Consider the following 18,080-nt stretch of genomic DNA (forward strand, 5'->3'; position numbering starts at 1 on the left):
AGCCAATCAAATCTTTTGTTTACGATCCACTGCCAATTGCGCAGAGAGTGCTGCTAAAAAGTTAGCGAGGTCGGTGCGTCTTGTAAATGAATGGACGGAGAAATTTAGTTTCAATCTTTTTGGCTGCAGCCAATTCAAAACCAGTGTGCATCATATGCTCCGAAACCGTCGCAACATTGCGAAGCGCCGCAACGAAACAAAGCACCGCCCTTTTGTGCACAGTTATCCGCTGACGTTTGAGGTGAGCGCACGCAAAAACATCGAACTTCGAGTGCAGTATAACAGATTTCTACATTTTCGTTTACATCCCAGCGGCATGCAAACGAATATTCAGTAAAAGTATCATGGAATTTGGGGAAACATAAAAAAACGTTCAAGTGATGTTGTGAAGGAGTGCTTAAATACGGTTGCACAAACATTATTTAAAGGAAAACACAAAGCCCAGATGTGTGAAATAATCTGCCAAATCCCAATGGCCCTGACTCCGTTCCAACCCAGAATTAAGTCACTGGCAGGGCAGTCACAAACTCATTTTTCTCATTAAGAGAAGTTAAAAAAATATTCAAAAGAAAAAGTGGTGTCAAAGCTCATTTTGAAATAGTTTTTCATGAGGACAGCCATTTTTATTGATTGTGTACTGAACATGTTTTCCTTGGATAATTAGGCTTTCCGTTTTTTTTAGGCTGATAACTCTTTGATTTAAAAAAAAAAAGGTAAAAGATGTTAACTCAATGCACTTGATATATTTCTGCAGGAGATATTTTACTGTTTTTTTCTGGAAGTGGCACCCTTAAATTCCTGTAGCCACATTTTCTTGAATATGAAATAAACGCCTTATATTTGTTTGACTGGCAAAGGTGTTTAATGGGAACATTGCTAAATATTTAGTATTTAAGTGCGCTCTGTTGAAAATGACTAAATATTGAAACTATATAAAAATGTGAACATAGGCTAGACATTAAGGGAAGTTGGACTTTGGTTCGGACCTTTTAATTGGAAGAAATTTTAGTCGTGGACCTCTGTGACTTTTAATTGAATACCTCTGTCGTCAGGCATTAGCACACGCAATGTAGTGGTCAAACAAGAAAAGCAAACACAGTAGCAGTCGTCATGTTTACAAATAAGAAAAAAGAAACTGCCCTTTAACAACTCAGATAATTGAAATTTATTTTCTAATATTCATGTATTGAATAAAATATCCTATGCGATTGCTGCGTGGTTAATCCAAATAATACCTCATTTGAAGTTGATTGATGTCTCTCCGCCATATACAGCCATACTCTCTAATGACACGTTGAAAAACCTCACCAACCAGATCATCTAGAAGCATGACATTGTTTGAAAAGGAGGGAAAAATTGAGTTTTAAAGGTTGCAGTGGGCTAGGTTCTTGTGGCTCACAATCATTATTCCACCAGTCAAGTCATTTTTTAATCAAGTTATTGTTTGCCAATATAAGCAGAAATAACGCTATAAGCAATCAATATTTACAGTGAGACAATGCAGCAATACATGTAGATAAACAAAATAATGATACTCATAGGCATATATTCTTTAGCCTCTGCGGGAAATGACTATTATTATTCCTGAGTTGAGACGGTCTTATTCAGGTTGCACCGTCAAAACCGAGTGCAGCCAATGTCTGTATTATATTGCCCCCTAGTGGACATATCGCACAGCGTAAGGGGACGATTAAAATATGATGCAAAAGTGCTTTAATTCTTTACATTCTATTATATTATATTATTATTGTATGTTTTATAATAATACAATAGAGTGAAAATTTTTTATTAAAAAAGTGTGACAACAAGGCTTCTTATTTTTAATTACAGAAGTGTCTAACTGCCAAAGTACCATTTTTGACTGGAAAACTCGTTCGAACGTACTTGCAAATACGTTACAAGTAAGGCTAAATGTTAAATCTAGCATTTTTCTCATAATGCCACGGGGGCTTGTGTATGCACAAGTAAAAAAAAAACAACAACTTTTTTTTTTATCACTTATTCCACATTATACCACTATGTTCAAAAGCTAAGTAAACACCTTTTTTCATATTTTTATGGTTATGTTGTGAGGTCTGGAATGCATTCATTCGGCATTTTTTCCCATAATGTCATGGGGTATTGACTCACACATGCGCATACGCTCCAATGTATTACATCATATCAAAATTACATGTGAAACCTGCCCGATGTACCGTATATTTTTTCTCACTATATATGGCAAGGTCAATCCTGTTCCTCGAGGGCCGGCGTCCTGCCTGTTTTCCATCTCTGTTGCTGCAACACAACTTATTCAAATGTACAGGATCATTATCAAGCTTCTACAGACCTTGCTAATTATCTGAATGTTTGCACCGGTGTGCTGCAACAGGGAAAGATGGAAACAAACAGGACACCGGCCCAAGAGAAACAGGATTGAGGACCTCTGCTATAAAGCACTGCTCTCTTGTCTCTCCCTCATTCCACTTTGTGCCACTGTGCAGTTTCTCGGTAACCTCCCTCTTCCTCCTTCTGCTTAGTGTGAACACAGATGCCGCCACACATCTGAACAATCACATTAACTTTAACATGACATCGTCTCCATCACATTCAGCAGAGGTTTGCGTGGAGAAGGTAAACCAGAAAGAATTTGACACGAAAGTAGAGCTTTGACAATTTGTCATGCTTGTTGTGCACAATTGAGCAAACTCTGACAGGTGGGTGTGTTTGAGAGCAGACAAAAGGGTGCTACCGGGTGTTAACAAACTCATGTGTTGGATGGATATGTCAGTTTACTCAAAATGACCTGGAAGTGTCACAGTACAGACATGCAGGGTGCATTTCTGTGTGGAGTTTGCATGTTCTCCCGTACCTGCGTGTTTTTTCTCCATGCAAGACGTGCTAACGAGTCGCCCATCGTGCCGCATGTTTATTAAATATCAAATAAATCAATCTAATTATTTTTAGAACGATAATAGCTAGATAGACGTCTACAAATCTGCACTCATGGGGATGAACAGTGACTATGTCTCCCTCCTGTGGCAAATCTGAGAAATTACATGCCTGCCGTTTATCTAACTGTAGGCAAGACCGCTCTCCAAACCGAGTGTCTATTGGTCAATTGTTAATATGCATCCTAGTGATTGGCCATAAACTGGTGTCGTCACAGTAACCCGGAACACATTGCACTTATGAAGCAAGTTGTGTTAAGTGACTTCTCCTGACCACTTAGAGACAATAAATAGACATTTTTTGAATGTAACAAATTATACTTGAGTCTTGCTTTTTTAACCAAGGCGCAACAGGTATCTGAGTGAATAGTCATGCCGACGTCACCTGTTAAAACGCGCATTCCTCTCACTAGTTTCGGCCACCTAATAACAGAAGTGAAGGTGAGTAGAATCTACTCAATGAGTAAATGATTAAAAAAAGATGAAATATATTTTATGGATAAATGCGGCCCTTGTTCCCTCTCGTTGGAGTCGTCACGTCAATGTCTGCAATTCAGATTTATGTCTTCAACACTGCACTTCTGCACTGTTTTCAAAATGCGGGAGGTTTTGTTTTAATTGGGGGGGGGCGAAATTCTCTTAACTGTTTATGATGATGATGATGATTATTATTTATTAATTTATTTATTTACAGATAATGTGCAAATAAGTGCTCTTGGGGAAAATTACCAATATTTTATACTCTCACTATCCAAAAAGGACTATGGCAATAATGAGCTCACTAAAAAGATAAAGTTGTCCTAAGGTTGCACTGCAAGAGAGTCTTAGTTAACTAACCATGTATTGTATGAACATTGAATGAAAGCGAATGTAAGTATATCTACAATATTGCTATGGGATAGCAGCTAATGCAAATAAGCATTAATATAATGGTAGAGGTGAAACTGCACATTATACTACTTTAGAATGTACACAAAAAAAATAAGTTAACAACTCATTGAAGCAGGTAAAAGGTCATTCATATTTATTCTTGGTACATTTGTCTTCATTTTAGTGTAATCTAACATGCGTGACCAAAACATTTCTGTATAATAAATCTAATCTGTATTGCCATTTGCAATACAGATTAATTTCTTGCCTGTGTTTGTTAAAAAGAAAGTACATGGAAGAGAATGTTCAGCCCTACTTCAAACCATATTTATGGTACACATGCTCTGTTCCAATATGACGTGCCGTCTACTGGCATGAATTTGTCAGTGCATTTTGTGTAGAAGCTTAAATTTCAAAAGTAGCTGATGGAGGGCTTGGAAAAATTGCAAAGATTACAACATTGCTTGGTTGTTGAATATGTTGTTGCAAAATGCGAGAGAAAATAAAAAGAGCCAGCCTTTCTGTAGGAAATAAATGCAAACAGGCAGTGCCATACTAAAAATATCTCACATGTTTCAGTATGAGCAGAGCTGAAATGAAAAGCCTTCGGATTGCATCATTGTGGGCAGTTTTCATTTAAAAACGGTAAAACATTTTCAAAATAGGTTTGAAATGACTTATTTTAACCGTGCTGTATTTGCTTTATTTACAATTTTAAAAAAAAGTTATTTTAACATGTCGGTCATCACTTTCTTTATCTGCTGTAAATCTTGTAATAATGCACAGGTGCCACGTTGTTTCACTTTCACTATAAGACGTGTGGCGTGTTTTTTGATTGCCTGTTAGATAACGTCATCGTCTCAACGGAAATGATGGTTACAGGAAAGAAAAATAAAATAGCAAGCAAAGGGGACAGATATCCTGTGTACGCTACCCATTGTATGTTCTCAAGCACATACAGTACATGAACCTGCACACAGTGCAGAGGGGCAAGGGGTTCACACAGTGCCTTAGAAACATTCCGAACATTCATTGTGCTACAAAGCAAATTGCGTGACTTGACATTAAAAACTTGTAGCTAATTTCGCATTTGTTGTATTTTTGTGTGGCGTTTCAGAGGCAGCTCTTTGGCATCGAAGCGCCAGCACCGGTGGAGCTGTCCGGTTTGCGAAAGTACTTCAATAGCTACACGCTGCAGGGGCGTCGAAATGTATGTAACACATATGCATATGGAATTGTGTTCATAGTCTTAAATTTGCACCATATCTCAACACCTTGACTGTTCTTTCTGAAGTCTAATGACTAGTCGCTGACCGATTAATTAGCTGGCCAATTTAATTGGGCGACAATAGCAAAAATTGTCAGATTTTTTTTTTTTTTTTTTTAAATTGTTTTTGACGACACATTTCCTCTGCAAAAAATCAAAAAATGTGCCTGCTTTTTTAAAAAGATGATTGTTAACAAATACTAAAGGGGAATCTATCGTAAAATGTTAGCAAAATGTTCGGCCTGTAATTCACAGTTTCACTTTATTAGTGTAAGCATTAAAGGACCAAAAAATATTAGGTGTTATTTTTAGTCGTTATATTAGAGCTAGAAGAAGGGATTATTTTCATAATCTATTGATTTGTCGATTATTTTGTCGATTAAATGAATAATCTAATTTTAAAAAACGTGTTGTAATTTATACCCATTTTTTGAAAAACAGAACATATGTCAAATTGCAAATTGATGGTGCAGAAAATGTACATACAAATTATGATTCAGTCACTGGTTTGATCCGTAACATGTTAGAAATTGGCAAAAAAAAAAATGTATCATTGAGCAGAAATCTGAGGACATTTACTGTTAAAAACATGAAATTCCAAGGATTTGGACCATTTTAAATTTAAGAATGTCTCAAAATCGGTTATCAACAATATTTTGCAATAATTTGGACATCACATTGTTGTCAATTAATTGATTAATCAATGCACCTCTGCATTATCTATTTTTTAAATTAACCAGTTATTGGAATTTTATTATTTCAAAATTGGCCTTAAAAAAATCCATAGCGGTTGGGCTTTAGTAATTACCTCACCTCACACCTCACTGGCTGTGGCTCAGATGTTGCAAACTAGAACTACATACATACATACACATTAGGGAAAGTTAGTTAAAAAAAAAAAATGAAGTCACTTTTCCCCTTCCCACACACTTTAAACACGTATTTGTGCACAATTTGCAAGCAAAAAAAATTATCAAACACATGTAATTAATATGCATGCATATTTTTTCACTACTGTATAAAGATATCTGCTGTTATGCATTAGGAAGGTCAAAATAATAGAACTCATTTCTTGACACTGTTTATAAAACAATGGCGTATTTTTACGCCACTGCGCAAACTAATTCATCACGTACGTCAGTACCGTCCATAAAGTACGGACACCTTTCTACATGAGGAAAATCTTATCTTGTCTTATCTTCCATCCAGAAGTGATGAAAATCTCTCTTTGCTCTCTTGCAGTGCGTCTTGGCTACTTACGGCGTCTTGCTGGTAACAGCGGCGGCCTATTTCATGCTCAGACAGGACAAAAAAGAAGCTGTGAAGGACTGCAGTGCCTGAAAAAAAAAGCATTAAGTTTGTGACCTATTATTTATGATGTGAGGACATTATATGACAGAAATAAATGTTTCATGATATCTGTGTTGTCCATAAATGTCTATTGTACATTTGTCATCTCTTTTTATCTAGTTAATTTTTTTTTTTACTGTATTTTTTATAGCTATAGTCATCGTGGGTGAATTGACGTTTATCTGCCCGGCAAAGCGAAACAACTCGGAAACAGGCTGTCATTCGATGATGTATTTCTAAAGCGAAAGTGGCTAACCGTAGTCTGTTCCTTTCGATTTCTCTCTAATCTTTTTGCATGTGAAAAAAGTCGTCATCGCAGTACAGCTGGTGTCTTTTGGCAACCATAATTATCTTTTTTTTTGGGGGGGTGAGGGGCAGATAATTACATTCTGTTGATGAGTCTTTATTCCATCCACCAAGCTAAAGATTCATATACTGCAATAGAGTCCATAGTATAGAGAAATCTTATAAAAATGCCTTTAAATAGATTTACGCCTCACATATTCGTTAATCACAAAAACTTACTTCATAAAGCACATTTTAAATGCATTGTAATTGTTTTTACCGACAACTCAAAGAAGAAATTGTATGTGGGAAAAAAAAAGTGTGCAGAGTTGGTTCTTAAACCTCCGTTTTCCACGCACCTCCATTATGACCAACATTAAAATGCAGACAGAGACAGAGATTCCTAAATATTTTTATTCAATATTTTGTAAGCCCCTGGAACATGCATTGTTTGAACATTTACACTATGCTTGAATATGGGAAAAGATAACTTTTTTGACCGGCGGAATATGTATCTATTTTTCATGGTCAGTTAAAAAAAAAAGTGTTACACAAGCAGAAATGTGGAGCTTCTGACAGTATTTATTTTTTACGTTGGCGGAAATTGACTTTTGAAAGTAAAGTACAATTACAGAGTTGTTGTTTTTTTTTTGTACGTTTCTACTTGATTTGACTTTTAGTCAGATAACATTTTTAATTGAGTTGAATCATTTCTCCTACTGGAGTCTTTTTTTCCACAGGTAAAAGTATCTGTAATGTGGCGCTTTTTCTAATCTAAAAATATATGCCATGGCTCAATATAGTTTGAGCAACGGTGCGTGGTAGCAATTGGACAATGTTTATGCTTTTTTTATCACAGCCCCAGAGGCAATACCTTAAATTTGATTACATTTCGTCTGTCTTTAGATTTTTTTTAGTTTTCCTTCAGACGCCGCTCTTTCCTCTTTACTTTTATGGTCTATTTGTTTTTGGTCTAAATGTTAATATTACTGCTGTGATAATCACATTTCCGAAAGAGGGCTAAATGAAGTATGCATTCATCACTCGAGCTCAGTGAACAAAGGCAGCAATCTTACCGAGCCCGACTAGCATTTCCGGTGCCTTTCAAAATAAAACGCTTTTCACCATAAAAGCCCAACGAAAGAGAAAGTAGACCCACCAGCGTTACCTGCAAGTCACGTGATTTAACATAACCAGACCAAGATCTAAGACACGCCCCTTCTTCCTCCTCCCTGTGGCGCTCTTTCTCCAAGAGTTAAAGCGAAAGTAAAACATGATGCCAGTGGGGTCGAGTGGCAAGCTGCAAAAGTCCTCTGCAAATCTAGTAAGTGCGCTCTAATGATATTGTTTTTATTTAAATTAGGTATATATTAATTTTTTAGAAGAGGATGGTATTTGCACAATGTGATTTAATGCACGTTTCTTTAAATTAAAGATTTTTGTTTACATATTGTTGGATGTTAGGATGAACAACATTTTATGTACAATTTAATGAATTGCATATGACAGTTTACCAATATAAATAAAGTATTTTAAGAGTTGACGTCTTTGTGATGTACAATGGACCCCGTTATTCGCGGGGTATAGTGACTGCGAATCGTACAAATCCGGGAAGAATTGACGTAAATAATAAATTACTTGGGGGGGTATCTATAAAACTGGGGTTCCCCGTCTTTTAATAACGTTAAAAAATAGGAAAGAAAAATCGAAATGTAGTATAATGTATACATTTATACGTAAGTGGGAGCATATAAGGTGTACTCCAAACTATGTACTTGTGTGCTAGAAAGTATACTATTTTATTTTTTTCATGCTAAATTGGAACAAATTAATTTTTTAAAAGTATATTGTAAGTATACTCATTCAATATACTACTGACATCCTAGTTCAGTTGTATACGTCTAGTCCACAGTTTAGTTTATTGGTTTTACTTGGTCGTGTACTACAAGTAAACTTGATAGTCGTGTAAAAATTCACAGATCAATGATAAAAGTACATTCATATGTGATGTTATTACAAACGGAAATCATTAAAGCTGTTTGGCCTGAATCGATGAAAACAACATGCTTTCTCGTTGAAGCAAATGTGCAAAACACCACTGCCAAACCATTCTGCGAGTCAACTGTTTTCAATACTTGTTGTAATTCTTTTTAATGCAAATGAAGACAATTCAGTTATACTGAACAATTGTAACCCTGTAAACTTCAGCACTGTGATGTTCAACATATACAACTTGAGGAAAACTGCTTGCCAGTATAGTGAAAAACATTTTTGTTCATCCAAACCGTTCCACCCTCAGGACAGGCTGCCCAGCTCTGCTTATAACTTTACAATTTCTGTATACTTTACAGAAGGAATACATATGAAATACTTTAAGCTTCTATATAAGCATAAGTTTAGTTTATAAGATATAGCATTCGAAATGTACGCTTAGTGTACTGCCTCCGTTTTAGTATTAAAAAAAAAAAAAAAGTTTCCTTATGGTATACTTGAATAAACTACGTTTTGCTAAGGGGAGGGTATTGCCGAACAGTGAGTTTTTGGGGGTCCACACTGCGTTTTTCCGATTGCTGTTTTGTAAATGTGTCGCTTTGTCTTTCAAAGTGAAACTGAAATCAACCCTTCGGCTTGTGTATCAGTTACAGAATTCTTTTACGTGTACATTAATTAATGAGGGAGTTCACAGTCGAGTTTTTTTGGTATGTAAGTTGGAAAACTGATTAAAGAAATTGAGGTAAGTGCTTAAAGTAATTACACTTCATGGACCAAGTTTTCAGTAATTAAATTAGAGCTGCCAACCACAATTATTTTAATAATAATAATCTGCAAATTAATTAAGTAATCTGATTTAAAAATGTGTTCCTTTCCTTTATTTAAAAAACAGGACATTTCGTTTGCATGTTCTACCCGTGCCTGCATGGGTTTTCTCCGGGTACTCCAGTTTCCTTCCACATTCCAAAAACATGCATGGGAGTTTGATTGAACATTCCAAATTGTCCCTGGCCGTGATAGTGAGCACGGACGGTTGTTCGTCTTTGTGTGCCCTACGATTTGCTGGCGACCAGTTCAGGGTGTCCCCCGCCTACTGCCCAAAGATAGCTGGGTGAGGCGCCAGCACCCCCCGCGACCCTAGTGAGGAGAAGCGGTACAGAAGATGGATGGATGGATGGATTTTCTAAGAATGTCCCATTAAATTTACTTTGACTTCAGTACAAAAATATGACGACCAACTTCAGCTCTTCTACCCAATCTGCTTGGTCAAAGTAATTAACTGAAGCTTGGGTAAAATTAAATCAATCTGCTCAAAATCTACAACCCGGTCTTTTCTTTTTAGGGTGTATATCATCGCTGTCCTGTGAAAAACACCATGGGTGTCCCGATAAAACTCTTTCCACTTGCGATCCGATATCGATATTGCGACTTGGTATAATGTCCGACACCGCACCGATATCGTCCGATACGATATAGGAGGAATGATACATGCTTTCATTTTTTTTTTTTTTGCTCGAATTGTTAGAAGAGACTTGATCAATTTGCACTATTAAAATAAATACAGATATTAAGCAACAGTTGGTATTAGAAAATTACCCATTTATACCAAACATTTGCGTTACATGAATTCCACCTCAAACATGAGTATGTTCATCACTTGAATAAAATAAATTAAAAATAAATCAAAGCGCGGCTTGAGACTGTTTTTGAACTAGTTGCAAACTGGCACGCCCAACTTCTTTACTTGGTCGCACCAGAGCTAACGTTAAAAATATTGACGACTGAATCACAGAAATTCACATCCTGAACTATTTATGTTCATTTTCCTATTTTTTTTAATTCTGTCAAGAACATTACAGCAGGAAAAAAACACTTGTCTCCAATTTAGCAATTTTTTAAAATATTCACGTTAATGCAATATCCGTAATGAGGGAATCGCATTAACGCAAAACATTAAAAAAAAAGAAAAAAAAATGGCCACTCATGTTTTTCACAGGACAGCGACAATATACAGAATGTGAGTACTTTTGCCACCTCCGCAAGTGAGTGTTTTTTTATTTTTTTAACTGTTGTAAAAATTTCCGCATGTATGAATGAACTGTTGTATCATGTGTTTCAGCGATTTTTCACCTCAAGTCAAACAAGAGCCCACATCAGGAAGCAGGCATCTCTCCCCATTCAATGTGGACTAGAAGCAACATGGTACCACAAAGTGGACCAAGCAGCTGATGGCACCCGGAGCCGACGTTCGGCCGGCTACGGACGGGGGAGGAAATGGTACAGTATGTGGTCGTCCAGCCGAGTTTTCCCTTCAATAGGATGGTTAGAGATAAACCTAACCGAACAGTAAGAAAGAAAAAGAATGCAAAACAAAAGAAGCAGAGTGAAGCTCCCGACGAGCCTGCGACACCTCAACGAGCCCAGAGTGCAGAACAGGACCGGGACATTGCAGAGAAGCCCCTGGAAACGTTGCACTGGATTCAAGTGAACAATCTTCACCTCTCAGACGAGCAACTTGAAACCTGGTGTCAGGTACTTGGCTCTCGTTATTTTCTCTTGTTGTACTGGAATAAAGGCAAGGCAGTGACCTAAAAAAAATGTCAGTTTCGCTTTTAAATATCACACTGTACCTGTTACGAAAACGCCACTCTAGATACTATTTTTAGCTTAGTGGGAAGTAGCGTTTTTAAACATGAGATAAAATCTTAAAAAGTGGATGCTTGTGGGCAATTAATTTTGCAAAAAGCGCACGAGAAACTGGAATGCTGGCCGTTTTTTTTTTGTTGTTGTTATTTTTTTAATGTATTTAGGAAAGGCACATTTTGTTTAAATGAATTGCTACGTGAGTAGATATAGTGTGTAGTTATAATGACAAAATACATATTTTAAACAAATTTATAAGTGGTCATTAAAAATCCATATATACTCTTTAAAAATTATAATGTTCATTTTTTTTCTACCAACTGTCCTAGTCAGGACTCACAAATATATAGATAAGTGGGCAGGATAATATTACTGACAGTGATGTAAAATGATACAATGTTGACATATGATGCACCAAATACATGTACTTTTTGAAAATGTGGATTTGCGTTAAATTATCAAGCCAAATATTCTTGGCCTTTTTCTCCAAACTGTGCAGGAAATAAGAATGTTGCTAACATTAGAACCACTATTGTCAATATTGCCAACCTCTATTTTTGGAAAAGTAGACAGGCTGGAAAAGTCGCTAAATATAGCTAAAATGCCGCTAAGTTGGCAACGCTTCAGACACAAGTTGCCGCTTTTGCTCGCTACCTCTCTTGAACTAGCATGAGCACATAAAACAAAAGTACACTTTCAAAATAAAGGCACCACATACTTTCTTTTGTGTTTTATTTACTTTGACTTTGTGGTGACAGCGAGGCCCGGTCAGAGGCTGTGGGGCTGGCCACAAGTAGCCCCCGGGCCATACTTTGAAAATCTGTAAGAAATGACTGTTTGATTACATACAGTGGACAATAACATATGCGGAGATAACAATATTCACAGGCATATATTCTTTATCATCTATGAAAAATGACCAATATTATAGCATCGTAGTAAGCAGGAGCATAGACGTAAGTTGTTGTTGTTTTGGCCTCAAGAACTCCTACAAAGAACCCCCAGCACCTTGTATGTGTAAATTATATGGATCGATATTGGCTGTGACTTGACCTTAACACACGAGGCGGTGACAGCTAGTCAGAGCCCTGTGTAATTTTTTCCCACTGTATTGACGTTAGATGTAAGACCGGGTCTCGACAGGCATGTATGAGGCGGCAGCCAAAAATCTTGAGGGGGGGGGGTGCATTATTGTATTGTATACATAATCTTAGAATGACCAGCAGAATTGAATGCAAGCAAACTCTCTCTAATATTTAAGGGGGCCAAGGCCCCCTGTTGCCCCTGTCTAGACCCGGCCCTGGTGACATGTCGAAAAGTTCTGTCATTTTGTCATTGGCAAAAAGACCAATGTCAGCTTCCAATTCGGGGGCCCGAGGCAATTGCCTCGTATGCCTACCCGTCTCTGTTGGACCATACTGAGTCACTTGCAGTCATAGTTCTAGAAAAAGTACTATTCTTTTTCCTTTGTGTCTGCATGACTGTAGTATATTGCCCCCTGGTGGTTGGATGTTGTACAAATGTTTCACTGATGAATCCCGACTATTGCTGAGAGCAGGAACAGGCCCCCTTATATAAAATTTAAAAGTAGGCATTTGATTGTGTGATATGTGCTCATGTTCTTTGTCCACTGTACGTGCAGAGCGGAGGCGACGCGCCCAGCTTGCCTACTCACCTGCGTCCGTTCATCAGCCCGGAAGAGTACAAACTGGTGAAGCGCACTCACCAGCAGCTCCAGCACAGCTCCTACTACTGGGGAACGATGAACATGGCGGAGGCGCACAAAATCCTCAAGCTGGAGTCACCGGGCACCTTCCTCATCAGGTAACTCCAGTCTGGAATTTGGTTATCATAGTTAACTAAAAAAAATCATTTTCGGGAAAAATAAAGTAAAAATGAAAATGCTTTTAAACACAAAAAAAGAAAGAAAAGAAAACTCACAGGAACTACATCGCTACTCTGGCGACATGAGATGATAAAATGAGTCCTCATACGCAGGACCGTAATTACTTACTGTAAATAATGCGCCAGCTTCTCAATTATGCAGATTTTCATTTCATCTGTGGCTATCCACTACAATTGCAAGTACTGTTATTACTTAGTTATAATACTTGGCCCATTTCTACCACAACAGCATGCAGTTTCTCTTAAGTGGTGTGTGTTTTGTGTTTGGGCTGCCGTCTCTCTGTTGTGTGGACCCATGTGGATTCTATTTTCTACTCATGCAAGGGACTGATTGCACTGCTGATTTTCATGCAGACGGGAACGGTTCAATTTTGGGTTGCCTCAGGAAAGGCGCCAGGCGTAATATTCACCAATTTAAACAATTAACTTGCTGTGGCAACACCAGATGGGACAAGCCACAACAACGACATGCAAATAACAGAATGTTGTCTTTCCAGAGACAGCGGGCAGCCGGACGTGTTCTTCACTCTGAGCTACCATAGTGACGACGGGCCAACGAGCGTCCGCGTGGTGCTCAGAAATTTGCTCTTCGGTCTCTGTGGGAGCCAAAAGACGTTCGCCTCCCTCTTTGATCTGCTGGCTTACTACATGGGACCGATGTGCAAGTTGACCGCGCCGTATCGCCAGAAACGGCCCGAGTGCCTCAAGCAGATCTGCCGGAGGGCTCTGGTGCACACGTATGGAGCAGAGAACATGAAAAACTTAGCAGGACTCAGTTGTGAGATGAAAGACTATGTTCATGCCTATCCTTACTCGATTTAGTAGGAATTTGACATATTTTCCATTTTCTCTCTCTCTCTCTCTCCCCAAAAAATATATGTTTATATATATATATATATATATATATATATATATATATATATATATATATATATATATATATATATATATATATATATATATATATATATATACAGTGAACCCTCGGTTATCGCGGTTAATGGGGACCGAGACCACCCGCGAAAACTGAAAATCCGCGAAGTAGCGGCGCACCTTCAAAAATGCTTAAAAAAATAATAATATATATATATATATATATATATATATATATATATATATATATATATATACGGGTAGAGAGAGAGAAAGTGAAATTCATGTTATAACAAAAAAAAAAATTATTATTAAAACTTATTTTTTTATTCCCCAGCCATTATTTTTGTATTTATTCAATTACTTCTTTTTGTATTTATTTAATTACTTCGACTTTTACCTGCAGGTACGCCATCCGGTGTGCCCTGTGAAATGAAAGGTGGCATTCTTCATTTATTTATTTATTCATTTATTCATTCATAACTGACAGCCTCGCGCTGCTCCGCTCATGCCCGGGCGGAAGTTGTTCCTCTTCGGCTTAACTGCCACGTACGCCGGCCGGAGCTCTGGTACGGTCCGAACCGCGCGAAACGTCGCCCCAAATCGTGCCCGGGGGAACGTGCTCTTCTTCGTCCACTCTCCTCTTCGCCCACGCTCTTCTTCGGCGCACGCCGGCCGTCTAACCGCTCCAGCGTCCCGTCGCGCCGCTCGGCCAAACTACAATGCCCCCGAATATTTTTTAGACCCGCGAAGCACTGAACCCGCGAAAGGTGAACCGCGAAGTAGCGAGGGTTCACTGTATACATATATGTCTGTGTGTGTATATGTATATGTATATTTGTATCTATGTATTGACACGCACATACTCAGCTTGAGAAATGCCATAATGTCTTCGCCAGGTCCGTTCAAATACGCAACATGTTGTGTAGGAGTTCTCCAGGTGACGAAGTTTGTTTCTTTCTGGGGATCTGCCATGTCTCTGTCAAATCAAATGTCGCACCAGTCTACGGCCTACTTTGCTTCCGGTGTCGGTACTCGATGTGGTCGGATTGCTCGATGTGTACGGACTCTGTCGGTAGCCTTCGTGCCTGCTGAGGACGTCACGTGTGATAATATATTTTTGTAATATATTTATTTGACTTCATGTTTGTTATCCCTGCTTGTTGTGTTTGTATGCTCTGAGTTACTAAATAATAATAATTTTTAAAAAGTACATTTATTGCTACTTTTGCGAGGATCATCCAGAAGCCCAATATTGTATGCTTAACTTTGTGTTTATTATTTTAGCTGTGGGTTGAGTACGCTAAATGCGATGCTTTTTGTTTGATATTTGCATTCATTCTCATCATGGACGTTATGTACGAGTGTCTTACCCACCCCCCACTTTCAACTCGGGTAATGTATTTTTTTTTTTTTAATCACTAATGTTCCTTGTGCTTGTACAGTATGTGCACTTTCTGAGTATTTGAAGTCATTTATCTATTTTCGATACATCTTATCCTGTCCAAGGACTAAATGATTAACAGTAAAGCATATTTCTCACAATTTAATCCTGTTTAAAAATTGTAGCATAATTTTTACCCACCCCTATCTCTTGTCTCGCTGATATTATCCAGATTTAGGAGGTGGACCCGACCTCATCCAAGTGAGTGATTAGATACTCCGGTTCAGTTTCTACTTGTGGGAGCAAGGCCCATATAGGTGCAAAAAAAAAACAATGAAAAGATTTTTACTTATAGAAGCAGCACTTTATACCCTACGTGTGTGTGTTTGTGGCGCATGGGTACATCTCCAAGCGCCGCTCCTCACCTACCAAATCAACAATTTCACCTATCAGTCAATTATGGGCTGCCTATCAGAAGCCAATGGTAATCTGAGCATACGATAAAACTCAATGCAGCTCTGCTTACCTTATCGCGTTGAAATGTTGTTCCTGCATAAACGTGTCTCTGATGATATTGTTTCAGGCTTCTGCTTAAAAGTGGCAATTGCGCTTCATCCAGTCTTGCTGCAAAGAAAGTTGTTGGAGGGTGCGATTATTATGAAAAGTTGTGCTGAACAGCTTGCTCATTTACAGATTTAAAAAAAAAAAAAAAAAAAGGAATCAGATCTAAGATTTGTGTCTGTTTAATTCACACTCGATGGGTGGGCAGGCACGCCAAAGACCCAACTAATTTGTCTACAACAATCATGAAGTCTAGTACGTGTAACGTGTCTTAGGAAAACAATAGATGCTGTAAGTTTCTCCACTAGGGGGCAGGAAAACATCAATTTGGTTGCAGGTGTGCGGTGCCTGGAAAATGTTGGGAGGAACCACGAAGGTCCCTTGAACACAATGAGCATGTTAATTGGTGGAGCAATAATATATTTTTCCTTCTGTAATTATGGTCTCGTTTTCATTTCTTGAGAATAAATCTGTGTAGCCTCAGTTAAGACCCTCACGCACTTTATTTGATCTTCCTAATGATATTTATAAATTATTTTACAATCAAAATGCTAAACGGAATTCATGCAATGCAGACTTTATAAAACCATAAAATTATTACTATATAATGTTTTCTTATTTATTTGCAAAAAAACATTTAAATAATCAATTGAAAAAATGCTTACTTTGTAATATTTAGACTACAAGTGCAATTTGCAAGTACGTTGAACGTATTTTCCGGTCAATTTTTTACTCCACATCAATGTTTTGAATTACGTTCGCGTTCAAACGACGAATAAAACTCGTATCTCAATTTCACATTCGCGCACACGCATTTGATGACAGCAACTGGCGTAGTGCGAGTTCACGCCTTGCGCGTGCCTGTCCATCATTTTGGCGCCGGCGGGAGCGCGCGCCCCTGCGCGTGCGTGACACGTGAGCTGGGAAGAAGAGGTGACTGAGGATGATGAGGAGGGCGCTCGAGAGCTCCACCGCGGTGTCGAGCCGGTGAAATCCACGCACACACTCACGCGCGGGTGGAATTGGCGAAAGGCAGCAAGGGACGGCAGACGCGAAGCGGAACCGGTGGCGGTGCTGAGCGCTCAATCCCGAATTGGAGTATCCCTGTCCCCCGGGCTGGACCTCGCTCCCCCGCGCGCCTCTGCTCCAGAGGGAGGCCCCGAGCGGCGGCGGGATGTAGCAGCGGATTAACGGCGGAGGAGAGCGGCGGGACGCGGAGGGAAAGGGAAGGACATGGGGAAGGACCAGGAGCTGCTCCAGGCCGTCAAGACCGAGGACTTGCTGACAGTTCAGCGCCTCCTACAGAGACCTCGGCCCGGTAAAGCCAGTGAGTATATTCTCGACACCGCTCCGTCCAACTGGAGCACGCATACACACTCACACGTACACGTACACAGCAAGTACAAGCTCGGATGAATTCTAAATGTTTGTGATTTGTGTGCGTGTGTGTGAGGTTGCACGTGTGATTATTTATCTGGACGTAAACTGCATTTCAATTATTTCTTTCGCATGCATGAGTATGTGATACACGGACTGTGCTGGGGTGCGTGTGTGTGTGTGTGTGTGTGTGTTGTTTGAGAGGAAGCTGGGGATGGGTGGTGCGGGGTTCACGAGGATGTCTGTTTGTATGTTGTGACGTCAGCATCATGTTGATGACGTCGTAAATGTTTGAGAATATTACTGGGATTGCTGTTTAAACTACACAGTGTGTGTGTGTGCGCGTGCGTGTGCACGTGTTTAGCGGGTGGGGAGGATGGGACAGTGTGCGTGCTCTTGTCTTTCTATGTATGTGCGGCCTGACCTTTGGCATCCAACCTGGTGTTTGTGCGGATATTTCTTCCCGTCCACATAATCCTAAAATGTGCTCCGTGTGTACGTGTGTGTGCGTGTACTGTAAAATACAGACCTGACCTGCAAGTTTTTCAAGACACAGCCATCATTCTGATAATTTCTTGCTCTGCCTTGCAATTGCTAACTTGAGATACAGCTGCTGTATGATGCCAGCGGGTTCTGTATGCTA

The 18,080-nt window shown here is 38.9% G+C and overlaps 3 protein-coding genes across 7 annotated transcripts in view; all 3 read left to right on the forward strand.

The window, feature by feature from the left end:
• Positions 1 to 3,155: 3,155 nt before the first annotated feature.
• LOC148332130 (ATP synthase F(0) complex subunit k, mitochondrial) lies at positions 3,156 to 6,485 on the forward strand. The gene is made up of 3 exons (XM_088301686.1): positions 3,156 to 3,371; positions 4,918 to 5,010; positions 6,310 to 6,485. Exons 1-3 carry the CDS (start codon positions 3,303 to 3,305, stop codon positions 6,406 to 6,408), a joined length of 261 nt encoding a protein of 86 aa, XP_088157812.1. The 5' UTR covers positions 3,156 to 3,302; the 3' UTR covers positions 6,409 to 6,485.
• Positions 6,486 to 7,943: 1,458 nt separating this feature from the next.
• On the forward strand, positions 7,944 to 14,170 carry LOC148332131 (suppressor of cytokine signaling 1-like). The gene is made up of 4 exons (XM_088301685.1): positions 7,944 to 8,026; positions 10,814 to 11,226; positions 12,980 to 13,161; positions 13,740 to 14,170. The coding sequence occupies exons 2-4, from the start codon at positions 10,969 to 10,971 to the stop codon at positions 14,062 to 14,064; spliced, it is 765 nt and encodes a 254-aa protein (XP_088157811.1). The 5' UTR covers positions 7,944 to 8,026; positions 10,814 to 10,968; the 3' UTR covers positions 14,065 to 14,170.
• A 2,719-nt stretch (positions 14,171 to 16,889) lies between these two features.
• LOC148332132 (caskin-1-like) overlaps positions 16,890 to 18,080 on the forward strand; it is a 38,072-nt gene continuing 36,881 nt past the window's right edge. For 3 of the 5 annotated variants that reach the window (XM_088302503.1, XM_088302504.1, XM_088302505.1), the window contains exon 1: positions 16,891 to 17,387. In XM_088302503.1, coding sequence (XP_088158629.1) covers positions 17,294 to 17,387 — 94 coding nt within the window. In that variant the 5' untranslated portion in view covers positions 16,891 to 17,293. Of the gene's footprint in view, positions 17,388 to 18,080 lie in introns of all 5 variants that reach the window. The other 2 variants (XM_088302507.1, XM_088302506.1) reach the window with 2 other exon arrangements.

Source organism: Idiotropiscis lumnitzeri, chromosome 8, assembly GCF_059441095.1.
Source record: "Idiotropiscis lumnitzeri isolate Australia: NSW breed Sydney's pygmy pipehorse chromosome 8, RoL_Ilum_1.0, whole genome shotgun sequence".
Taxonomy (NCBI): Eukaryota; Metazoa; Chordata; class Actinopteri; order Syngnathiformes; family Syngnathidae; genus Idiotropiscis; species Idiotropiscis lumnitzeri.

What these genes read in the sequence shown, in the direction of transcription:
- LOC148332130 (XM_088301686.1), top strand. Translation starts at nt 3,303, where the DNA reads ATGCCGACGTCACCTGTTAAAACGCGCATTCCTCTCACTAGTTTCGGC. An exon ending in ACCTAATAACAGAAGTGAAG is followed by an intron (nt 3,372 to 4,917) that starts GTGAGTAGAATC and finishes GTGGCGTTTCAG; the next exon opens with AGGCAGCTCTTTGGCATCGA. An exon ending in CGCTGCAGGGGCGTCGAAAT is followed by an intron (nt 5,011 to 6,309) that starts GTATGTAACACA and finishes GCTCTCTTGCAG; the next exon opens with TGCGTCTTGGCTACTTACGG.
- LOC148332131 (XM_088301685.1), top strand. Translation starts at nt 10,969, where the DNA reads ATGGTACAGTATGTGGTCGTCCAGCCGAGTTTTCCCTTCAATAGGATG. An exon ending in AACTTGAAACCTGGTGTCAG is followed by an intron (nt 11,227 to 12,979) that starts GTACTTGGCTCT and finishes CTGTACGTGCAG; the next exon opens with AGCGGAGGCGACGCGCCCAG. An exon ending in CCGGGCACCTTCCTCATCAG is followed by an intron (nt 13,162 to 13,739) that starts GTAACTCCAGTC and finishes TTGTCTTTCCAG; the next exon opens with AGACAGCGGGCAGCCGGACG.